Source organism: Saimiri boliviensis, chromosome 12 (genome assembly GCF_048565385.1).
Source record: "Saimiri boliviensis isolate mSaiBol1 chromosome 12, mSaiBol1.pri, whole genome shotgun sequence".
Classification (NCBI taxonomy): Eukaryota; Metazoa; Chordata; class Mammalia; order Primates; family Cebidae; genus Saimiri; species Saimiri boliviensis.
This window is the reverse complement of record NC_133460.1, coordinates 113,785,008-113,803,959: the sequence shown is the minus strand read 5'-3', so window position 1 is coordinate 113,803,959 and position 18,952 is coordinate 113,785,008. Positions and strand designations below refer to the sequence as shown.

The 18,952-nt window shown below is 45.3% G+C and overlaps 2 protein-coding genes across 13 annotated transcripts in view; one reads left to right on the top strand and one right to left on the bottom strand.

Moving 5' to 3' along the window:
• The window catches only part of EBF3 (EBF transcription factor 3), a 127,932-nt gene extending 122,181 nt beyond the window's left edge, over positions 1-5,751 (top strand). For 2 of the 9 annotated variants that reach the window (XM_074383094.1, XM_074383093.1), the window contains exons 14-17: positions 870-1,058; positions 1,587-1,676; positions 2,678-2,790; positions 3,903-5,751. In XM_074383094.1, the coding sequence (XP_074239195.1) occupies positions 870-1,058; positions 1,587-1,676; positions 2,678-2,790; positions 3,903-3,920 (410 nt within the window). In that variant the 3' untranslated portion in view covers positions 3,921-5,751. Of the gene's footprint in view, positions 1-869; positions 1,059-1,478; positions 1,677-2,677; positions 2,791-3,902 lie in introns of all 9 variants that reach the window. The other 7 variants (XM_074383091.1, XM_074383090.1, XM_039465299.2 and 4 more) reach the window with 4 other exon arrangements.
• A 1,100-nt stretch (positions 5,752-6,851) lies between these two features.
• Positions 6,852-18,952, bottom strand: part of LOC104650214 (methylated-DNA--protein-cysteine methyltransferase) — a 344,899-nt gene continuing 332,798 nt past the window's right edge. Inside the window, exons 11-13 of one of the 4 annotated variants that reach the window (XM_074383098.1) lie at positions 11,282-11,397; positions 10,771-10,952; positions 6,852-10,635 (exon numbers count right to left, since the gene is read on the bottom strand). The gene's annotated coding sequence lies outside the window, so the exon portion shown is untranslated. Of the gene's footprint in view, positions 10,953-11,281; positions 11,398-18,952 lie in introns of all 4 variants that reach the window. The other 3 variants (XM_074383099.1, XM_074383100.1, XM_074383097.1) reach the window with 3 other exon arrangements.

The window sequence follows — 18,952 nt, the reverse complement described above, 5'->3', positions numbered from 1 at the left end:
TGCTCAGAGGGCCCAGTTACTAAAAACGGCAGCTCACTGGCTGCCAGACGGGTCACTGGTATTTGCTAGAAGTTTCCCTCAATGTGTTCAGAAGTGACTTTCTTGCCCTGGAAGACTGGGCTAAGCCATAGGGTAGCCACGGCCAGGGAGCCAAGGGGAGCCTGTGTGGATGCACTGCCTGCTGGGATTTGGGTCGAAGTTTGGAACAAAAACTTGGAGAGAGATGCCCATTTCCCGCCCCGCACCTTGTCGCACAGTACTGTGACCTAGGCCGGCCAGAGTTGCTGCCTCTTGCCTCTGGGTCCATTTTAGTTTTCCTGGTTGAAAAGTGTGCAGGCAGCGAGCTTAGAAAACTCCACCGTGCTGCATCCCTGCACGCTCCCACAGTGGGAATGCAGCTCCAATGCCCCCCGACTGCCCCCATGCATAGAAATAGCAACCATGCAAACGGAGACCCCCAAACAGCCTTCCAGGGGAAGTTACGGCCACAAACAAGCCCTCCTTGTCAGTCATGGCATTTGAAGGTCTGCAGAGGCCGCGAGTTCACAGAGTGTGGGGGGACAGACCAGGAATCCGAGCTGTTGATAATTGCCTCTATAGAGAAACGTGAAAGCCACTGACGGTGAGATCGAAGTGCGCCCCGGCTGGCTGTCGAAGCCAGCCGAGACAGGACGGGGCTCTTGGTGAGACAGTGGCAGCAGGGTTGGCGTGATAAGGTCATCTGAGCTGGCAGCAGGAGCTAGAGCAGTAGAAAGCGCAGGGTCAATTAGCAATGTGGAATATATGATATAGATTCTCGGGGAACCCCCCCCAAGTGTCTGTCGCTGATAATAACGTTATTTTTGGCCGGGGGGGGGGAATTTCAACAGTCGGCTACAGTCGCAATACAAGCAGCGTGTCCCCGCGAGGCTACGTCCCCAGCAGTACTCCCCAGCAGTCCAATTACAACACAGTCAGCACTAGCATGAATGGATATGGAAGTGGCGCCATGGCCAATCTAGGGGTCCCTGGCTCGCCTGGATTTCTTAATGGCTCCTCCGCTAACTCTCCCTACGGCAGTAAGTGTCTGTTTTTGTCACACGTCATCACGCAGATTCATATTCACTACCGAGTCGAGTGTGTGCATTGCTTGGATGTTCTGTGGTGTGAGCTACTGGATAAAAGGAAGGGTGGCCCTGGAGGCTGGGCGTCAGAATGGCGACCGTAAATTGACCCAAAGCGGGCCCGATGCGATCTCATTGGAAACCAAAAAAAAAAAAAAAAAAAAAAAAAAATCGGAACAAAATGGGCTGCTCAATTGGAAGAGAAAGTCCAGTGCACAAGAGCTTGCCTGTTATCCAGAGTGTGGCCGAGCCAGACGCATGTCATGTTGTGTTCTCCTGCCCCCGCCCCACCCCGTCTGAGGCGAGGCCTTGGTGCCCTCTCGCCGTGGCGCTGTGCCGCGGCCGCGCGTGCTGACCGTGTTTGCTTTGTTGCAGTAGTGCCGTCCAGCCCCACCATGGCAGCCTCTTCGGTCACCCTCCCTTCAAACTGTAGCAGCACACACGGCATTTTCTCATTCTCACCTGCCAATGTCATCTCCGCAGTGAAACAGAAGAGCGCCTTCGCGCCCGTGGTCCGGCCTCAAGCCTCTCCTCCTCCTTCCTGCACCAGCGCCAACGGGAACGGACTGCAAGGTGAGGGTGGTGCGGAGCTGGGTGCCAGTGCTGGGCCCTCTCCGGGGGCGCAGATGGGAGCGGGGTGGCGGGCTCGGCCTTTCTCCTGGCACCTCCGTGACCGCTGCATGTTCTCCCGTGGCCCATCGTGATGTGTGCCACCTCTGCCTAGTGTTCAGAGCGAGGACCCCCGTGCACTGAGCCCCAGCAAGGACCAGATTCCGCCTCTTGGTTTTTGTCCAGCTCACCCCTCCGACGGCACCTAGTGTCCTCACGGTGGAGCACTCTGTGCCCCTAAGGGGGTGGGACCACGTGAGAGAAGGCGGGATTGTGGTGAAGGTAGCTGTGGTCATTGTCTGCCTGGTTCAGCCAGCGGGCCTTTGCCCGGAGCCTGCTACTTCCCAGTGTCGGGTGCAGCCCCGCCCGCCGCTCCTGAATACAGCACTGGCATGGGGATGGCGGGGCACCATGCCGCTGTGGAGCCTGCCCTCATGGCCCTGAGGTGGGGCCTTGGTTCTCCACCTTGGCTGCTGGACCACGCATCCAGCAGGGCTGCGCTGTCTTTTGGAAAGGTGTGTGCATCTAGACCCGGGCCAGGTGTGTCCCAGCACCACGTTGCAGTCCTGTCTGTGGACAGGAGCTGACTTTCCTAAGTGATCTCTTCCAAAGATTCAGGAGGGAGAAGGGCCGGCCCTGAGGGCACCACTGCCCACAGATGGGGCCATATGGAGTGGGCATCCTGTGCCGCCCGGCGCCTGGCCCATTTGGGCTGTACAGGCTGCATGTGGCCCGTGATGTGTGGGACAGGCAGAGCCACACAGGTGCCCCCAGGCCTTCTGAGCTTGCGAGTGGCCCTTTGTGAGGTGCTGAGGCCCGCAGGCACTTGCATTAAGTGGCCGTCATCTGGCCTCTTTCAGACACCACCTTTGGTATATGCTCCTCCCAGTGACTCAAATCCAGTTACTCCTTTAGAAACATGAACCCATTCAACCAGTATTTACTGAGCACCTACTATGTACCAGGCTCTCTGCTGGGTGCTGAGGACGTAGCTGCGGAGAAGACAAACTGGCCCTTTTGTGAAGTCGGTGGCATATTTCACTTTGATGAACTAATGCTCAAAAAAGGAACTGGAAAGGTATCAGTGATTTGAAATCATTGTCTTCACAACATCCGTTAGCATATGAAGGGACGCTCAGGTCCCCGGAGTGCTGCCGACTGGCCTGCGTGCCGTCAGCGGGCACCGCACCAGGGTCGCCGCAGAGGCAGGCGGTGGGGTGCCGCAGCCCTGCCCGCGACACAGGGTCGGGCCGGCTGAAAGACGGCACCGCCTACGCGGTGTGTACACGCACGGGGCTTCCAAACCGTAAAGTTGTAACGGTGAGTCGGAGACAAATTAATATTGTTGAAATTAATGAACTGAGAAATTGAAGCTCACGTCACTACATGAACAAATGTATTCATATCTTATACATAAATTAACGAGAACGATCATTCTGACAAAAATTAAACAACACCCGTGGTAAAAGATTTTAAATTACATTCGTACCAGGAGTTCGCGTGGAAGCGTCAGCCCCACTTGGCGTTTTCGTGCAGTTTCCTCTTCTTTCCTGAGAAGAGAAAAAAGGTCCCGCCGGCAGTGCCATGACTCACGTCTCTCCGTGGCCCTCGCCTGGAGGTTCCAGGGCAGGTGGGCTGTGAGTGGCTTTGATTCCGGAGAGCCCTGACTCACCATTACGATACAGAGAAATGACCGCACGGCCAGAGCCCAGACCTGGAGGCAAGGGGGAAACTGAGGCCTGTCTGGTTCTCACATAGGGAGCAAGAGCGGGGCCTGTGAGCCGGCCTTGGCTGGCGTCACGGGAGTGACCAGGCTGGGTCCCTCTCTCGACAGAGTGGGGTCTGGGCCTCCGTTGGCTTCGCACCCTGCGCTTATCAGTGCGGGAAGCTGCAGCCTTTGCACACAGCAGTGCCAGAAGCCCCTCCCTTTTCTAAAAGAAGCCTCTGAGGATGGCTGCAGGAGGGACAGGACCCGGGGATTTTTGTCCCCACGTGCGCCCCCCCTGCCCCCACCAGGAAGCAGATTCCCCAGCACGCCCTAAACACGCCTGAGGCTGGTGAATGGAATCCTCCGAGTCCAGCCTCCCAGTTGCATAGTGGGGAAGGGCAGCCCCGCCCGCGTTGGCGTGGCGGGAGGGCGCGTGCCGTGCCGGGGGCCTGCAGTGACTGCTCTGTCCTTCTCTCTTGCAGCTATGTCTGGGCTGGTAGTCCCACCAATGTGAGGGACTTTTGTTTACCTTCCGCAGCACCCAGCATCAAAGGACGGACTTCAGGGGACACGTTTAGTATATTAAGACATGCTGATGGAAACAGTATCTTCAAAAAAATCAGCAGCAATTGAAATGCTACAAAAGACTTTGTTTAAAGATTTTATTTAAACTATTAAGAATCAACACGCAAACAGCCTACTTCTTCATGAACAATTCCATTTTATTGACTGAACTTTTCTCATATTTTCACATTTCTCAGTCCGGAACAATAAGGAAAACAAAGCGACGCCTATTTTGTATAAAGTTTCTGACTCCGTCTTGGCCATGTCTAGTAATTGCTATGTGTTGGGAGAAACTTTGTGAATGCACCATTTTGATGATCATGAAACACTGATGAAAAATGCCTCCAAACATTTTTCTGTACTCATACTTAGATTCACAATGGTTGTGTATCTCTATAATGTGAAATATTTTTTTGTGGTGATAAAAGGGGGCCAAGGAGGTATGAGCCATCAGACTGGGAAAAAGGATGAGTATCTGATTAGGAGAACTGGGGTGGCGGGGGGAGGGAGGGCTTATCATTGCTTAACTTCATCTTAATGAAATGAAACTTTGTAAGTTATTGTAGTTAGAAATTGTAACTTTGATATTGAATTCTCTTGCCTTCAACAAGCACACTGACAGAGAAAAAATGCTACTGTCTGTTGGTTCCAATATTCTCCCACTGCTAGAGCTTCCTGTTAAGCAAATGTGAGCTGCACCATTTTTTCAACTTTTGCTAGCACTGTATACTATTGCATTCTTAGGCTACTGTGCGGTCTATGTTTCTTGTACCAGAAATTGTCCTTTTGACTTCTAGATCCTTCTTCCCTGATGTGTTTTGTATGTGGTTATAAAATTGTAGACTTTTGTGATTTTGCCAAAGTTGTAGCTAAATATTTATACACTTGTCTTGAATTTTTTTCAGATCCACTTAAAATATTTAGAAACACAAGTTTTATTCCTTATGTGTCTTATAAGGAATAAAATTGGTCTTCATTTGACACTTTCCCACAAACACTTGCAGTTGCTAAGGGACTTTATTTTGTAACATATCAATTATAAATATTGTATTTATCTTTGAAATTTTGTACATTGCTTTTCCCGCCTTTTCCTTTTTCTTCTTTCTTGTCTCTGTTGGTTTCTGATCATGGCCTGGTGTTGTGATACTGGGACGAGCATTAGCCAAGAACTTGTCTCTCTGATCCGTTTCGTTAAGATGAACCAGTGTCTTTACTTTTCATTTGTACTTCAAAAATATGCTATTGTTTAGACTTTCCATCCTTTTTTTTTTTTTATTTTGAGGAAAAGTCAAATCCATTGTTTATTTTTATATTATTTTTAAGTTATCTGAACAAATACTTTTGAAAAAGAAGTTTGTTGTATAGTCAAAACGGTGCCACCCGGCCGTGACAAATCCTAGTAGATTCTGTGCATGTGGAGCGGCCGCGAAGAGGCGACACCATTTGGGGCTGTGTCCTTATTTTATTTTTTTTGTAGAATGTAAAAAGTCATTTTAGATGCCACCCATGACTTTGCCACATAGCTGAACTGTGTTTACTGGAAAAATTCAGAGGCCTAAAGTTTAAAATAAAATTTACTTCTGATGTTTTAATTAAAATGTTTGCCACATTAACTTCTCTGATGCCTTAAAAGTGGACTTCTTTAAAGAACCTTTGTGCTATTTTATTACAGGCTTACACTACAATTGTTAATAAATATTTCATTTGGAGATGAATGGGGTAACACACACACACACACACACACACACACACACACACACACACACACACAGACAAAAGCACAAGCCCACTGCATGACCCGTCTCTCCTTTCTGGGAGTATTTCTGCTGCGTCCTGCCCCTCCTGGGCCTACCTCCGATTCAGGGAGGTTTCAGGAGGACCCCAAATCACTGCTGGTTTTTAATTATTTTTTTTAACAATACCTTTTCGTGGTCAGTTCCAGCAGCACTGTCTGTACTTTCAAAACTGGAATGGCGTCCTCCAGATATTGTGCCTCTCTTACAGCCAAACCCACAGTGAGACCAAAAGTGTCAGGTTTTTTTTCTTTCTCCTTTGCACTAAATGCTTTGCAGACACGGCACAGCAAACGTTTTGCAAACTGCAGCAGAAATGGAATTTAAAACAAAAAGGAGGGACTTTAAAATACCTTCTTGACAAAAAATCAACAACGCACAACTTAGAAAGTGTTCATTCTAGGGACAAAATAAACAGAATGTCCCCAGGAGTCAGCAGGTCACAGTCCGGCTTTGTGATGATGGTTGACAAGGCCTAGCTACACGGGAAAGCCTGAGAAGTCACTTTGGAACTAAATTGTGTCCGTTTTATTTCGTATGAGTAAGGGTTTGATCTACAAAAGAGCTCACAGGTATGCATTGAGAACGCCCGCCCGCTTCCCCGTGCCCTCACTTGGTTTGTGTTTTAGGTTAAGTAGTCAACGCCCACATCACGTCACTGTCTCAAGACTGAGCGCTTCACTAAATGGTAGATTTTACTGTTAAAGACCCTACAATAAAATTGTTTTATCTGTACATTTTTTCAGATATTTAACTGTATAAAAATGTTCATTTTACACAATATTTAATTAAAGTATTTCTTGTCTGTGAATTTCACTTCTGGCGATGTTCTCTGTTTTGATTATTAAAATGACAGACTAAACACACATAAAACTTACACTGGGGTTTCATTTGCATGTCTGGGTTCCAAAGCTGCAACTTGGCCAAGATAAAAATGATCCATCCGCGGAAGAACTTTCCACAAAGTTATCCACCCTCCGCCCTCTAACCTGCGTAGAGAAGTTCAGCAAATTGTCACTTACGTGGTCCTGACCCCCAGAGGCAACACCTGTACACGTGCTGCACTCTGGGTGATTTTTCTGTGTCACGGATGCTCTGTGGGCCACAGTAGCACTGGGGTGACACAATCACTGTTGGGCTACTTGTCTTTGAGAACTCGGACAATCCCAAGGCTCACGGAGGGGCTTCGTAACACACTCCCTCCAGACCTTCTGCCCCAGGCCCTCTGCTTCTGGAGAGCGTACTGGCAGCTCGGGAACAAGTGTCCAGTGACCCCCACACACAGTCCTTTGGGCTCCACGGTTGGGTTCCACTGGGCAAGAACCAGGCTTAGGAGAGTGAGCGCAGCAGCAAAGGCTCTGGAAGGGTGGGCAGATACCAGGGCACCCAGATGCATGTGCTAGCTAGGGTCTGCACAGGGGCATGACCAATTTCACTGCCACCACAGTGGCACAGTAGCCCCCATGCGCTAGCCCCGGGCACTGCTGGCTGCACATTGGTAGCCAAAATGCACCAACTATAATGAGATCTGCCATGAACACTGAGGTTCCAATTTACACAACCATGTTCAGCTCCTTCGAGTTTCCCATGCTCCCCTTTCACTCTATTTTTTCATTTTCTCCTCCGTGAAAGGCTGCGTTTGCATGTTTTGGCTTGCAGCTTTATCACACATACACATAAGTGTGATCCAAATTAGTACTCACAAATGTCATCTTAATTACTTGTTCTGCTGAGCAAAACAGGAAACAATTATTCAAAACATAAAGAAACTTGTGAATACCTTTTTCTCCTGTCACTGACAATCAAGTTCTCATTTCAGCCTTAAAGAGACAGCAAAGAGAGAGGCTTATAAGGTATGAGCCTGAAGCCTGCCCACTCCCCTCCCCTACAGACTCCCTCCCAAGTGGCTGGAGGCTGGGGCTGGGGCGCAGTTGCTGGGCAAGTCACCTCCTTCCCACTCTGCACTGGTGCCACAAGTACACAACGCCCTGTAACTTGGGGACGGAGAAATTATTTTCTGTTTGTGTTTCAAATCAGAAGCAAGAACTGCATTCTTTCAAAATGCATGCCAATTATTGTCAGGCTGCCTTTTAAGGTCTTTCAAGCTTTTAAAGATTATTCAAAGCACTTGAAATGGGCTTCAATCTAATGCCTCATTTCATTGCATTAAACAGCCTAGTTAATAAAGAATCAATATATTCAAAGGGCAAGGTTATCTTTTGTCTATAAGGGGTGGTGTCATTCTGAACCTTTTATAGTTCAAATGCTGAAAAAGACCTCATGAAATCCATACTCATCAAGTGGGTCAACGAGAGCCGTAAAGAGGCCCCTGAAAGGGAAGAAAGGCTGCTCTCCTCTAAAACAACCCACGCCTTATCTCGCTCACTCGGCCCACCCAAAGAAGTCCTCAGAAATGTCAATTTCTCATCAAGACAAGAGGCCATGATGATCATTTTTTCCAGAGAATACATACAATTAGGAGAATGCAGAGAGGCGGGGGCGACAGTGATTTGTGGCTTATTCCGGCCCCACGAGCTGCGATCTCACTCCCAGCAGATAAAAAGGGTTGTTGATAACTGAAGTGTCAATATGCCGAAGAGTGATTTTTGAATGTGAGTCCTTGTGCTTTGAGCTCGCCGGGCCGATCCCAGGCCCTGATAACGGCGCAGCTGCCAACGGACACCACAGGTTGGCCCTGACAATTAATGCCATGAATAAATCACACAAAAGAGTTGGGATGCTTTATACTCGGTGAGACAATCCCCTGCTTTACCCTTCAAGGATTCCTTTTATGTTGGAATAAGGTTGCTTTTAATGAAATTTAAACTCATCAGAGGAAATCAAAAACCTCCAATCAGATTACAAATTGATTTTTTGGTCATTTGTCATGTCCCAGCACAGAGCCGCAGGTTTCACAGGGAGCGAGATGCCGCCGTGGCCCGGCTGGGAGTGAGCATGGACGTAGCTCCCGCTCCTACCCCTGGCCTAGGGACAACCCGTGGCTGGGCTCCTTGGCAGGCAGAGGCAGCCCTGGTGACTCCACCTACCCTGCCAAGTACGGCCAACTGAACCCGTGACGAGAACAAGTGCCAATCAGGGTGAATCCAGCAGCAGCTTTATAACCTGGCACATCGTCCTTGGCAAAACTCACGATGACTTCTAGGTCTGCACTCACAGATCCACGGATGGCCACAGAGACACGTTTTCTGGGGAGTGCCGTCAGTTTTGGAGAGTCTCCCTCCCATCCCTTCCCACCCCAGCTGGCTCTACGCCATCCCACGGACAGCTCCACGAAGGACACAGAAGCATGTGGGCCACCCAGTCCCCATGTGCCAAGCAAGACCTTGAGATCTGGGTAGAGAGAAGCCTGGCTAACTCCCAGCCACCATCCAGTGGAAGCCCCTGTGCTCTCCTGCGAAGGGCCTGCCCTGACCCCCAGGCCCGGGCAGAAGACGACTTGAAAGCATCTGAGGCCGCCAGTCTCCAGCCTTACAGTGGGTCTCCTGAGTGCCCTGGATGAACCTGCGCCTTCCTCGCCCCCTCACCCCTGCATCAGGCACCGGTCAAGGCTGAATGGGGAAGCTGAGTGTCTCGTACTTAGTGGGAATCTAGAAGGGCATTTTGTCCCTCTTGGAAAGACCAGGGCTGGGGACAAAGTGAGGCAGGCACTGCTGATTCGGGAGGAGGTGAACACTGTTTCTGATTCAAGATTCCTCGGAGACTGTCTTTTAAATATAGCCGCTAAAGGGAGTTGAATACTCCCCACATCTAACGGCAATACTCACCTGTGATCTGCAGAGCGCTTTATCCACATCCGTCTGTTCCGTCCTCCCACAAAGCCCTGTGCTGGGGCTGGCTCCCTACTTCCAGGTGGCAAAACTGCAGTTCAGAAAGTTGAGATGACAGGCCAGGGTCATCAGCCTGAAAGGACCAGGGCCTGATGCCAGGTGATGTCTCCAGTCTCCAAACCCTACACTCTCCACTGATTTAGGTTTCAGGTATCTTCAGTAAGAAAGACTGGCTGGGCACGGTGGCTCATGCCTGTAATCACAGTACTTTGGCAAGCTGAGGCAGGCAGATCACCTGAGATCAGGAGTTCAAGATGAGCCTGGCCAACCTGGTGAAACCCTGTCTCTACTAAAAATAAAAAACATTAGCCAGGTGTGGTGGCGGGTGACTGTAATCCCACTTACTCGGGAGGCTGAGGCAGGAAAATGGCTCAAACCTGGGAGGCAGAGGTTGCAGTGAGCTGAGATAGCACCATTGCACACCAGCCTGGGCATCAAGAGCAAGACTCGGTCTCAAAAAAAAAAAAAAGAAAGAGAGATAGAAGAAGGGGTATCTGAATGGAAGCGAGGAGGAGTCACATTTCCCTGAGAAGACCCTGACCAAGTCACCCACAGGGTTTAGAGGGCCTGACTCAGCTGAAGCCACCTGTACAGGCCACAGGTGGAAACTGGCTTGCCTGGTGCAGCTCAGCTGGGTGTCTGGGGCTTTGCCTCTGAATGTCACACATCCACGCTTCCAAAATTGGAGGCAGAAGACCATTTCTCCCAGGGCCTTTGCAGCCACCAGGAGTCCTCGGAACTGCTGGCTCCCTGTGCTCTCCATGGGTTTCTTGGTGTCCACATGGGGTCCACACATGGGGCTGGTACACCATGGTCCTTGTGCACACAAGGGGTCCCTTGGGTCCACACAGCATCTCCAGTATGGGAAGGGTACACTGAGCCCATCCCATGACGCAGGAGTGGGAGGGAGGCGAGGCAAGGACTGAGGCAGCCAGAGGCTTAGCCCTGCAGCTGGCACCTGGCAAGGGCTCAATAAAAGCTTCCATGACTGCCAGCAGCGTGATGACGGGCTAAGGATGGAATGAAGAAGAGGAAAATCAGAGCAATCAGGATTAGCAGGGTAGACTTGCATGAGTAACAACAATGTCAGAAATGTTGGCTGAAAAAGACACAAAGGGTCAGGAGGGGGCACAGGAGTTACTCACCAACCTGCCCATCAGACGATGCCCTCTCCCAATATTCCACATGGATGGTGGGCCACGGACGATGAGGGTCTCAGTGCAGCTTGCTCAGCCATCCAGGGTTCATTAACTGAGCCAAATACAAAACTTGTTTCTCCACCTGTAACGGGCCAGGTCCTTGGCTGCCTTGTGCTACTATTGTGGGGCTGATGTAGGGAAGGCGCCACCAGGAGAGAGAGAAAGAAAACATGCCTGTAACAATCTGAACAAAGGGTTTACATTCTTAATATACAATGAGCTTTTGCAAATCAATAAGACTCAATGAACACCCTAAAGAAAAAAGAGGCAAATTTACAATCCATTCACAGGGGAACAATAAAAGTGATGAATAAGGTTAGGAAATTATAACCAACCTCATTAAAAAATACATATCAAATTAAAATAATGAGACAAATTTGTTTAACCTATTAAATTAGAAAAGATTTTTCTTAAATGCTACTACACGATGCTGTTGATGGAGGAAGGGGATTCTTACCGTTGTCGGCAGAAGAGTAAATTGGTGTAAGCCTTCTGGAAATCGGTTTGACATAACAAGAGACTTAAAAATATTCATATCCTTTTTACTGACTAATTCTACTCCAAAGAATCAATCTGAAAGAAATAATCAGATATTAGACAAGACTTTTAGGTCCAAGATTGTTAGCTATGGCAATATTTGTCAAAAAATTGGAAAGAACCCAGATGACTCAAAATAGGAAATGGTCATTAAATTATGATATAGCCATTATAATGGAATATTATATATTCTATTAAGCCAGAAAAATCATGTTTTTGAAGTATATGTAATAAAATGGTCAACATCAAATGACATAAAATTAGGTAAAATAAGCATATAAAACTTTGGAAAAAATACTGGTCAGAGTTACAGCAAAATTAACAGTAGGTATATCTGAGAGCTTAAAACTTACACAGTACATTCCTATTTTCCAAGTTTTCCTCTGAACAGACAGGGGGAGTTATGTGCTGGAGAACACTGCTCACTGTACTCTGCCCTCCTGCTACAGTGAACAAGGTAGGGAAGACAACAAGCTCAGAGCCATCAGATTGGGCTAGAACACTGAGGCCTGATGGAATGGGCACGGGTGTATGGCTTCCTGGAATCTGAGCTGGGGCTGACGTAGTGCTAAGAGAGCAGACACCAGACCAGGAAGTGGGCAGGGAGGAGGAGAGGTACACAGAGGTATGGAGTTCTGGGCTGCATGGTCCAAAGGGGAGAGAGCCCAAGGGAGGGGTTCCCATGAAGCCCTGCTAAATTCCTTGTTCTGGCTTTCTCAGCATGCCTCTGGGGCTGATACTATCTTCACTTCTATCTGAACTTCTTGGAGGAAGTTTCTGCTGCCTGCAACCAATTACTGACCAGACAAATTAGGGGAAAAAATATCTTTAAATGATCTTTATAAGAGAACCAAAAATAACTTTACAAAGTATGAGGTTTAATAAATGCATTTAGCAAGATTAATGAATATAAGGTCAATATAAAACGGTATTTCTATGACAATAACAGCATTTTTACAACAAGAATTTTAAGAATGCCATTTAAAATTTTTCAGTGCCATTTACAGTAGCATTAGAAACATCAAATAGCTAGAAAGCAAGCTACCAAAGTTATGCAAGATGTCTACACAGGAAACCACAAAATTGTACTGAGAGAAAATTTTAAAATCGTAATAAATGAAGAAATATACCATATTCATGGATTGGAAAAGTACCTGTTGAGATGATGTCAACTCTCCCTCCCTAAACTGACCTACAGATTTAGTGCAATCTCAATCAAATTCCACAAGGTGCTTTTCTTAAAATTGATAAGTTGATCCTAAAATTTACATGGAAATATAAATGATCCAGAGGAGCCAAGACAATTCTGAGAGAGAGAGAGAGAGAGAGAGAGAGAGAGAGAGAGAGAGGCTGGAAGATTCAAACCACCCAAACCAAGACTTCTTATGAGGCTGTAATAACTAAGACACTTTGGTATTAGAACAAGAACAGACAAATAACCTAATGGCATAGACAGTTCAGACTTCCTATACATGGTCACCTGACTGACAACAAAGGTGGCACTGAAATGCAGTGGCAAAGGGTGGCCTTTCCAGTAAGTGGTGCTGAGGGTAGGGGAAACACACATGATAAAGACTGGATGACGTCCTTCTCACACACGTGAAAGGACAAACCCAGATGGCTGGGAACCCTAAGATATGATGATTCCCCAGCTCTGAAAAGGAGAGGAATAGTGTGTACAGACAAAGAGAACAGCTGATGTTAAACCAAAGTTGAGGGAACATCCAAGACCTAGCAACAAGCTGGAGCTATGAGCACCCACTTGCCAGGGCAGGCTTGCAGCAGGGAGGACTTTTAAAGAGAAGCACAAAACCCAGCCCAGTTCCCCTCAGCTGACCTAGGGCTGCACCAATGCTCTGGACAGGATGGAGACCCAGAGCTTTGTAGCAGCTCTCACAAGAGTTGGTAAGAATAGGCAACCTTGAAAGATAGCTGTTCTGAAACAGCTATCTCTTCTGAAACAGGACTTTCAAAAGTCCCATGGTTTTATTGTTAAAATAAATCAAAGATCTAAATCAACTAAAAAATCTCGTGTTCATGGATTGGAAGACAATACTGTTAAGATTAATGACACAAAACTGATCTATAGATTCAACGCAGTCCCTATCATAATCACAGCTGGCTCCTTTATAGAAACTGTCAAGCTTGTCCTAAAATTCATATGATATTGCACTAGACATGGAATAACCACAACACTCTTGAAAAAGAACAAAGTTAGAAGAATTCCGTATTTTGACTTCAACTTACTACAAAGCAACAGCAATTGAAACAATCTGGTACTGGCATAGGATAGACATATCAATGAAATAAAATTGAGAGTTCAGAAGTATAATTATGTATCTACGGTCAACTGAGTTTTGACAAAACTGCCAAGACCATTCAATGGGAATAGAATAGTCTCTTCAACAAATGGTGTTGGACAACTGGAGAGCCACAAGCAAAAGAACAAAATTATATTTGTATCTCACACCATATAAAAAATTAACTCAAAATGGAGCAAAGACCTAACTGTAAGAGTTAAAACTACAAAAACTCTTAGAAGAAAACAGAGGACTCTTTATGACCTCGGATTTGATAATGGATGTGACACAAGTCTTAGATGTGATATCAAAAGCATGAGCTGCACAAGAAAAAATACATAAATTGGACTTCACCTCAACTAAAAACTTCCATGTTTCCAAAGACTCTATTAAAAAAGTGAGACAACAACCCACAGAATGAGAAAAACGATTTGCAAATCACTTATCTGATAAGGGACTTGTATCTAGAATATAAGAAGAATTCATAAAAATCAATAATATAAAGACAACTCACTCAATTTAAAAATAGGAAAATGACCTGAATAGATGTTTTCTGAAACAAGTTATACAAATTACTAATATGCATGCAAAAAGACGCTCAACATCATTAGTCATCAGGTAAATGCAAGCTGAAACTACAATGAGCTACCACTTCACACCCAGGAAGATGGCTGTAATAAAGAGGGCTAATAACAAGTGATGGTAAGAATGTGGAGAAATTAGAACACACACACATGACTGATGAGAACGCGATATGGTGTTGCCAATTTGGAAAATAGTCCAACAGTTTCTCAAATGGTTAAACAAAGAGTTCCCATATGTCCCAGTATTTCCAATCCTAGGTATAGACCCAAGATAAATGAAAACCATAAATGCACACAAAAACTTGCACATGAAATATTTACAGCAGTAGTATTCATAATAGCTAAAAGGTGGAAGCCACTCAAATGTCCATTATGAATTTTTTTTTTTTTTTTTTGAGACAGTATCTCACTCTGTTTCCCACACAATCACAGCTCACTGCAGCCTTGACCTCCTGGCTTAAATGATCCTCCCATCTCAGCCTCTTAAGTAGCTGGGACTACAGGCATACACCACCACACCTGGCTAATTTTTGTATTTTATAAAGAGATGGGGTTTTGCTGTTTCCCAGGCTGGTCTCAAACTCCTGGTCTCAAGTGATTCTTCTTCCTCAGCCTCCTGAAGTACTGGGATTACTGGTGCCACCATGCCTATCCAAGAATGGATACACCCATACAACAGAATATGATTCACCCATAAAAGGAATGACATGCAGAGACATGCTATGACATGGACAGATCATTAAAACACTATGCTGAATGAAAGACGTCCAATCACCAAGAAACTCACATGTTTTCAACTGTATAACACCCAGAAGAGATGAATCTATGTACACAGAAAGTAGAGGAGTAACTGCTTAGGGCTGGGGAACATAGGTGATGGGGGTGGTAGCCAAGGGGTATGTATAGGTTTCTTCCTGCAGTGATAAAAATGTTCTAAAATTGACTGTGGTGGTAGTTGCACATATCAGTACATACATTAAAAAACCATTGAATTGTATACTTTAAATGAGTACACTGTATGGTATGTGAATTATTTCTTGATAAAGCTGTTATAAAAAATTAAAAAGCCCTGTGGTTTTATCAGAACATAATGAAATGAACATTATTTTTCATGAAGAGTTACTCTTAAGCGTTTTGGTGTTCTGGGGAAACCATGTTTCCTGAAACACATGGCCAGGACTCATGCTGCGGGCTGGCACATGGGATCTTGGGGCCCTCCTGAGTCTTTGCCCTAAGTTGGCCAAGGGCCCCCCACCATGTGCTCCCCAGGAGGGGCTTCTTGGTGCCCACACACCTTGGAAGGGGAAGGTGGTCTTGCAGGCCCCTATGGACCCCTATCTCCAGGCCACCAAAGTGGAGATGATGGCTTCTAATTCTTGCCTGCATCGAGACCAAGGCAGGTCCGCACTCCCACCAAGGTCCTGGCTTCACATGGCACCAGGTGGGACAGCCTGCCCCCACCCCGGCCTGGACTCTGCCTGGGCTCTTGGGAGGCCACTCTTGGTCCCCTGTGGAACACACATACACAGGGCTTCTCCTCCAAGGTCATTTCCAAATAACATGAAGGAAAAGCAAAATCCTTCCAGATGGCCTTTTAAGAAAGTTTCATTATTTTCTAAACATTCCAGAATAATTAGTTCCACTATTTTTAACATTGTAGTTCTTTTTCTTAAATTTCTTTAAAACTTGTCTCTTTCAGTTGGATCTCACGAGTCTCAGTGAATGCCACCCCTGCCACCCTGCTCCGAGCCACATCAGTGCTTCCCTTAAAGATGGTGGCAGCCTCCTAATGGGTCTCCTCACTCCTGCCCTTGCCCTGGAGCTCTGTCCCTCTCTGTCTTGACACCATAGCCAGAGGGGTCTTTAAAATGAAAGAAATACCCACCCCCTCCACAGACCTTCCAAGGGCCACAAGGACACTGAGGGTCAGCCACTGCTCTGCCACACCTCCCTCCCTCTGCTGCTGCAGAAGCTCCTGCCTGAGGCTCTGTGCTTGCTGCTCCCTCTCCCTGGAGCTCTCTTCTGCAAAAGCACCTGCTGTGGTCCCCAACTCACATCTTACCCCTGGCCCAGGGAGGCAGGCCTGCCTACCTGTCTAAAACTAACCCCCACCTCAACCACCACACACATACCTTTCCCTCTCCCTTTCATTTTATTTTTCTCCTTAGCACTTACAGCATTTAATGAAGTTTAGATTTTATTTAATTGACTTCTGCACTGTCTCCCCGTGAGAAGGGAAGCCCCTTGAGGAGAGGAGTTGGTCTGCTTGGATTATTGCTGCATCCCCAGAATTCCAGCTTTTGCAAATCAAAATTTCAGGGGAACAGCATTCCTTACTGTGTCTTCAACCAAGACAAGGGTTCTTAACCTAGTGTCCATGAACTTCAATGAAAAACAAAAATTTAACTTTACTTTCACTAATAGCTATAAAATTCAGCATTTCCTTATGAGTACAGGCAACAAGCCACAGTCATTTTAGCAGTATCAGATTGTTTATGGTTATTGTGACTTGGAGAGTCTGGTAATAATTAGTTCAACTGTTCTTAGATATTGTTTAATGCATGAATAATGAAGAAGCATATACACAATGATATCTCAAATTTTATTTTTAATGTTTTGCTAACAATTTAATATAATTAATTTTCTCTGTGATTGTATGTATTTTATTTTGTGGACTTGAAAACACTGTTCTGGGCAGGGGGTCTTCGGGCTTCACTAGCCTAATTCAGGGATCCACACACATAACAGAGGCAGGACCCTGGACCAAGGCACTGCTTCTGTGCTAGGGGAACATGGCTCAATATCACACTATAGTGGCCCATTAATAATCCAGTTCTTTCATTTTTTCTCGCATGGTTTTGCTCCGCAGGGCACAGTTCTTGTGTTAGTTTACAATATGCACTGATTAAAGTAATATAACTATACAAAAAGAGCTCCAGACTTAGACCTGACAGTCTCTATGCAGGTTAAGTGGGTCACTCAATCTCAGCTCCATCCTGAGTGTTTGTGGAGACTTTGTGGTAGGCCAGGTTCTGAGCCAGAATAAAGACATGCTTAAAAAGGTAATAATCCCCATCTCCACTTTTTTTGGCTTTCTTGTAATTCATATTTATTTAAAAAATAAAAGCAATAAGCATGTATTTGGAGAAAATGGCTAATCTTTCTTATCCCAACTCTGCCTAAACCCCTTCGGCTTGCAGGTAGATGCACTATTACCAATGGGCTGTCAGTGTTACAAACAGGCAACTACATGTAGTCGTAAAGACATAAGACAGATCATACAATAATTTTTATATTACTCTCATCATACTTCTCCCAGTAGCACTTATTCTTTAGCACTTACACCTTTTAATGAAGTTCCCTGTTAGTACATGTAAATCCACCCCATCCTTCTTAGTGGCTGTAGAATAATCCATTGTACATATGAAAGCACATTTATGGAACCACTCCCCTGTTGAAAATTTTATATTCTTTGCTATTAAAAAATGCTATGGTAATAAATAGAAAATAAAAAAATTAAAGATACCATGAAAAAGATACTCCTACAATATCAGCAAAACATTAAATATCTAGAAATAAATGGAATTTATTAAAAATTGGTACAGTGAAAACCACAAAACATAATTGAGAAAAACACTTTAACAATCTAAGTAGTTGGAGAGATATACTATGTCCATGGATTAGAAAACTCGTTATTGTAAATACCTAAATTTACCCCAAATTGATCTGTAGATTAAACACAATCTTAATAAAATGTTAGCAGGCTTAGTTTGATGAGCTGATTCTGAAATTTGAAGAGACATGCAAAGGGCTAAGGATAGCAACATAATCTTGAATAAGAATAAAACTGGAAAACTGAGACCATCAGTCAGCAAGCCTTATTTTAAAGCTATCCTAATTAAAACAATATAGTAGTGGTGCAAAGATAGTCTGAAAGTCTAGTAAAATGGGTGAGAGTCCAGAAACAGACCCACACATATGACAAAATGAGGCTGAGTCAACAAATGGTACTGAGTCAATTGGCTTTAACTCTTTAAAAAATAAAACTGACCCCTACCTCACATCATACAGAAAAGCAAGTCCAGATAGATTTCTAGCTAAATGTGAAAGACAGAACTATAAAGTTTTTAGAAGAAAACAATGGGAGAATATGTTTGTAACCTTGTGATGAGCAAAGATACGCTAAACAGAAAACAAAAAGCTTTACCCATAAAATATGCTGATAGATTAGACTACACTAAAATTAAGAAATGCTGTTCTTCAAAATGATACATTAAGAAAATGAAAAGGCAAGCCACAGAGTGGGGAAAGATATTTGCAAGATATATATCTGACAAAGGATTCATATCAGAATAGAAAGAACTCTTGCATATCATTAAGAAAAATGTAGATGGTCTCACAGAAAAATGGACAAAAACCTGAACAAGAAACATAAAGAAAATCAGATATCCAAATCGTCAATTCACATCTTAAAGATGTTAAACTTCATTAGCCATCAGGAAAATTAAAATTAAAAGATAAAGTGATACCACTATATATCCACCAGAATGACTAATCTGAGAAAGTCAAACCATATCATGCTTTGGCAAAGATTTGGATCCAATGGAAGTCTCACACATTGCTGGTGGGAATGTAAATTGGTACAAGCACTTGAAAAAACTCTTTGGTAGCCTCTACCCAAGCTGAACATTATGACTTGGCAATCCC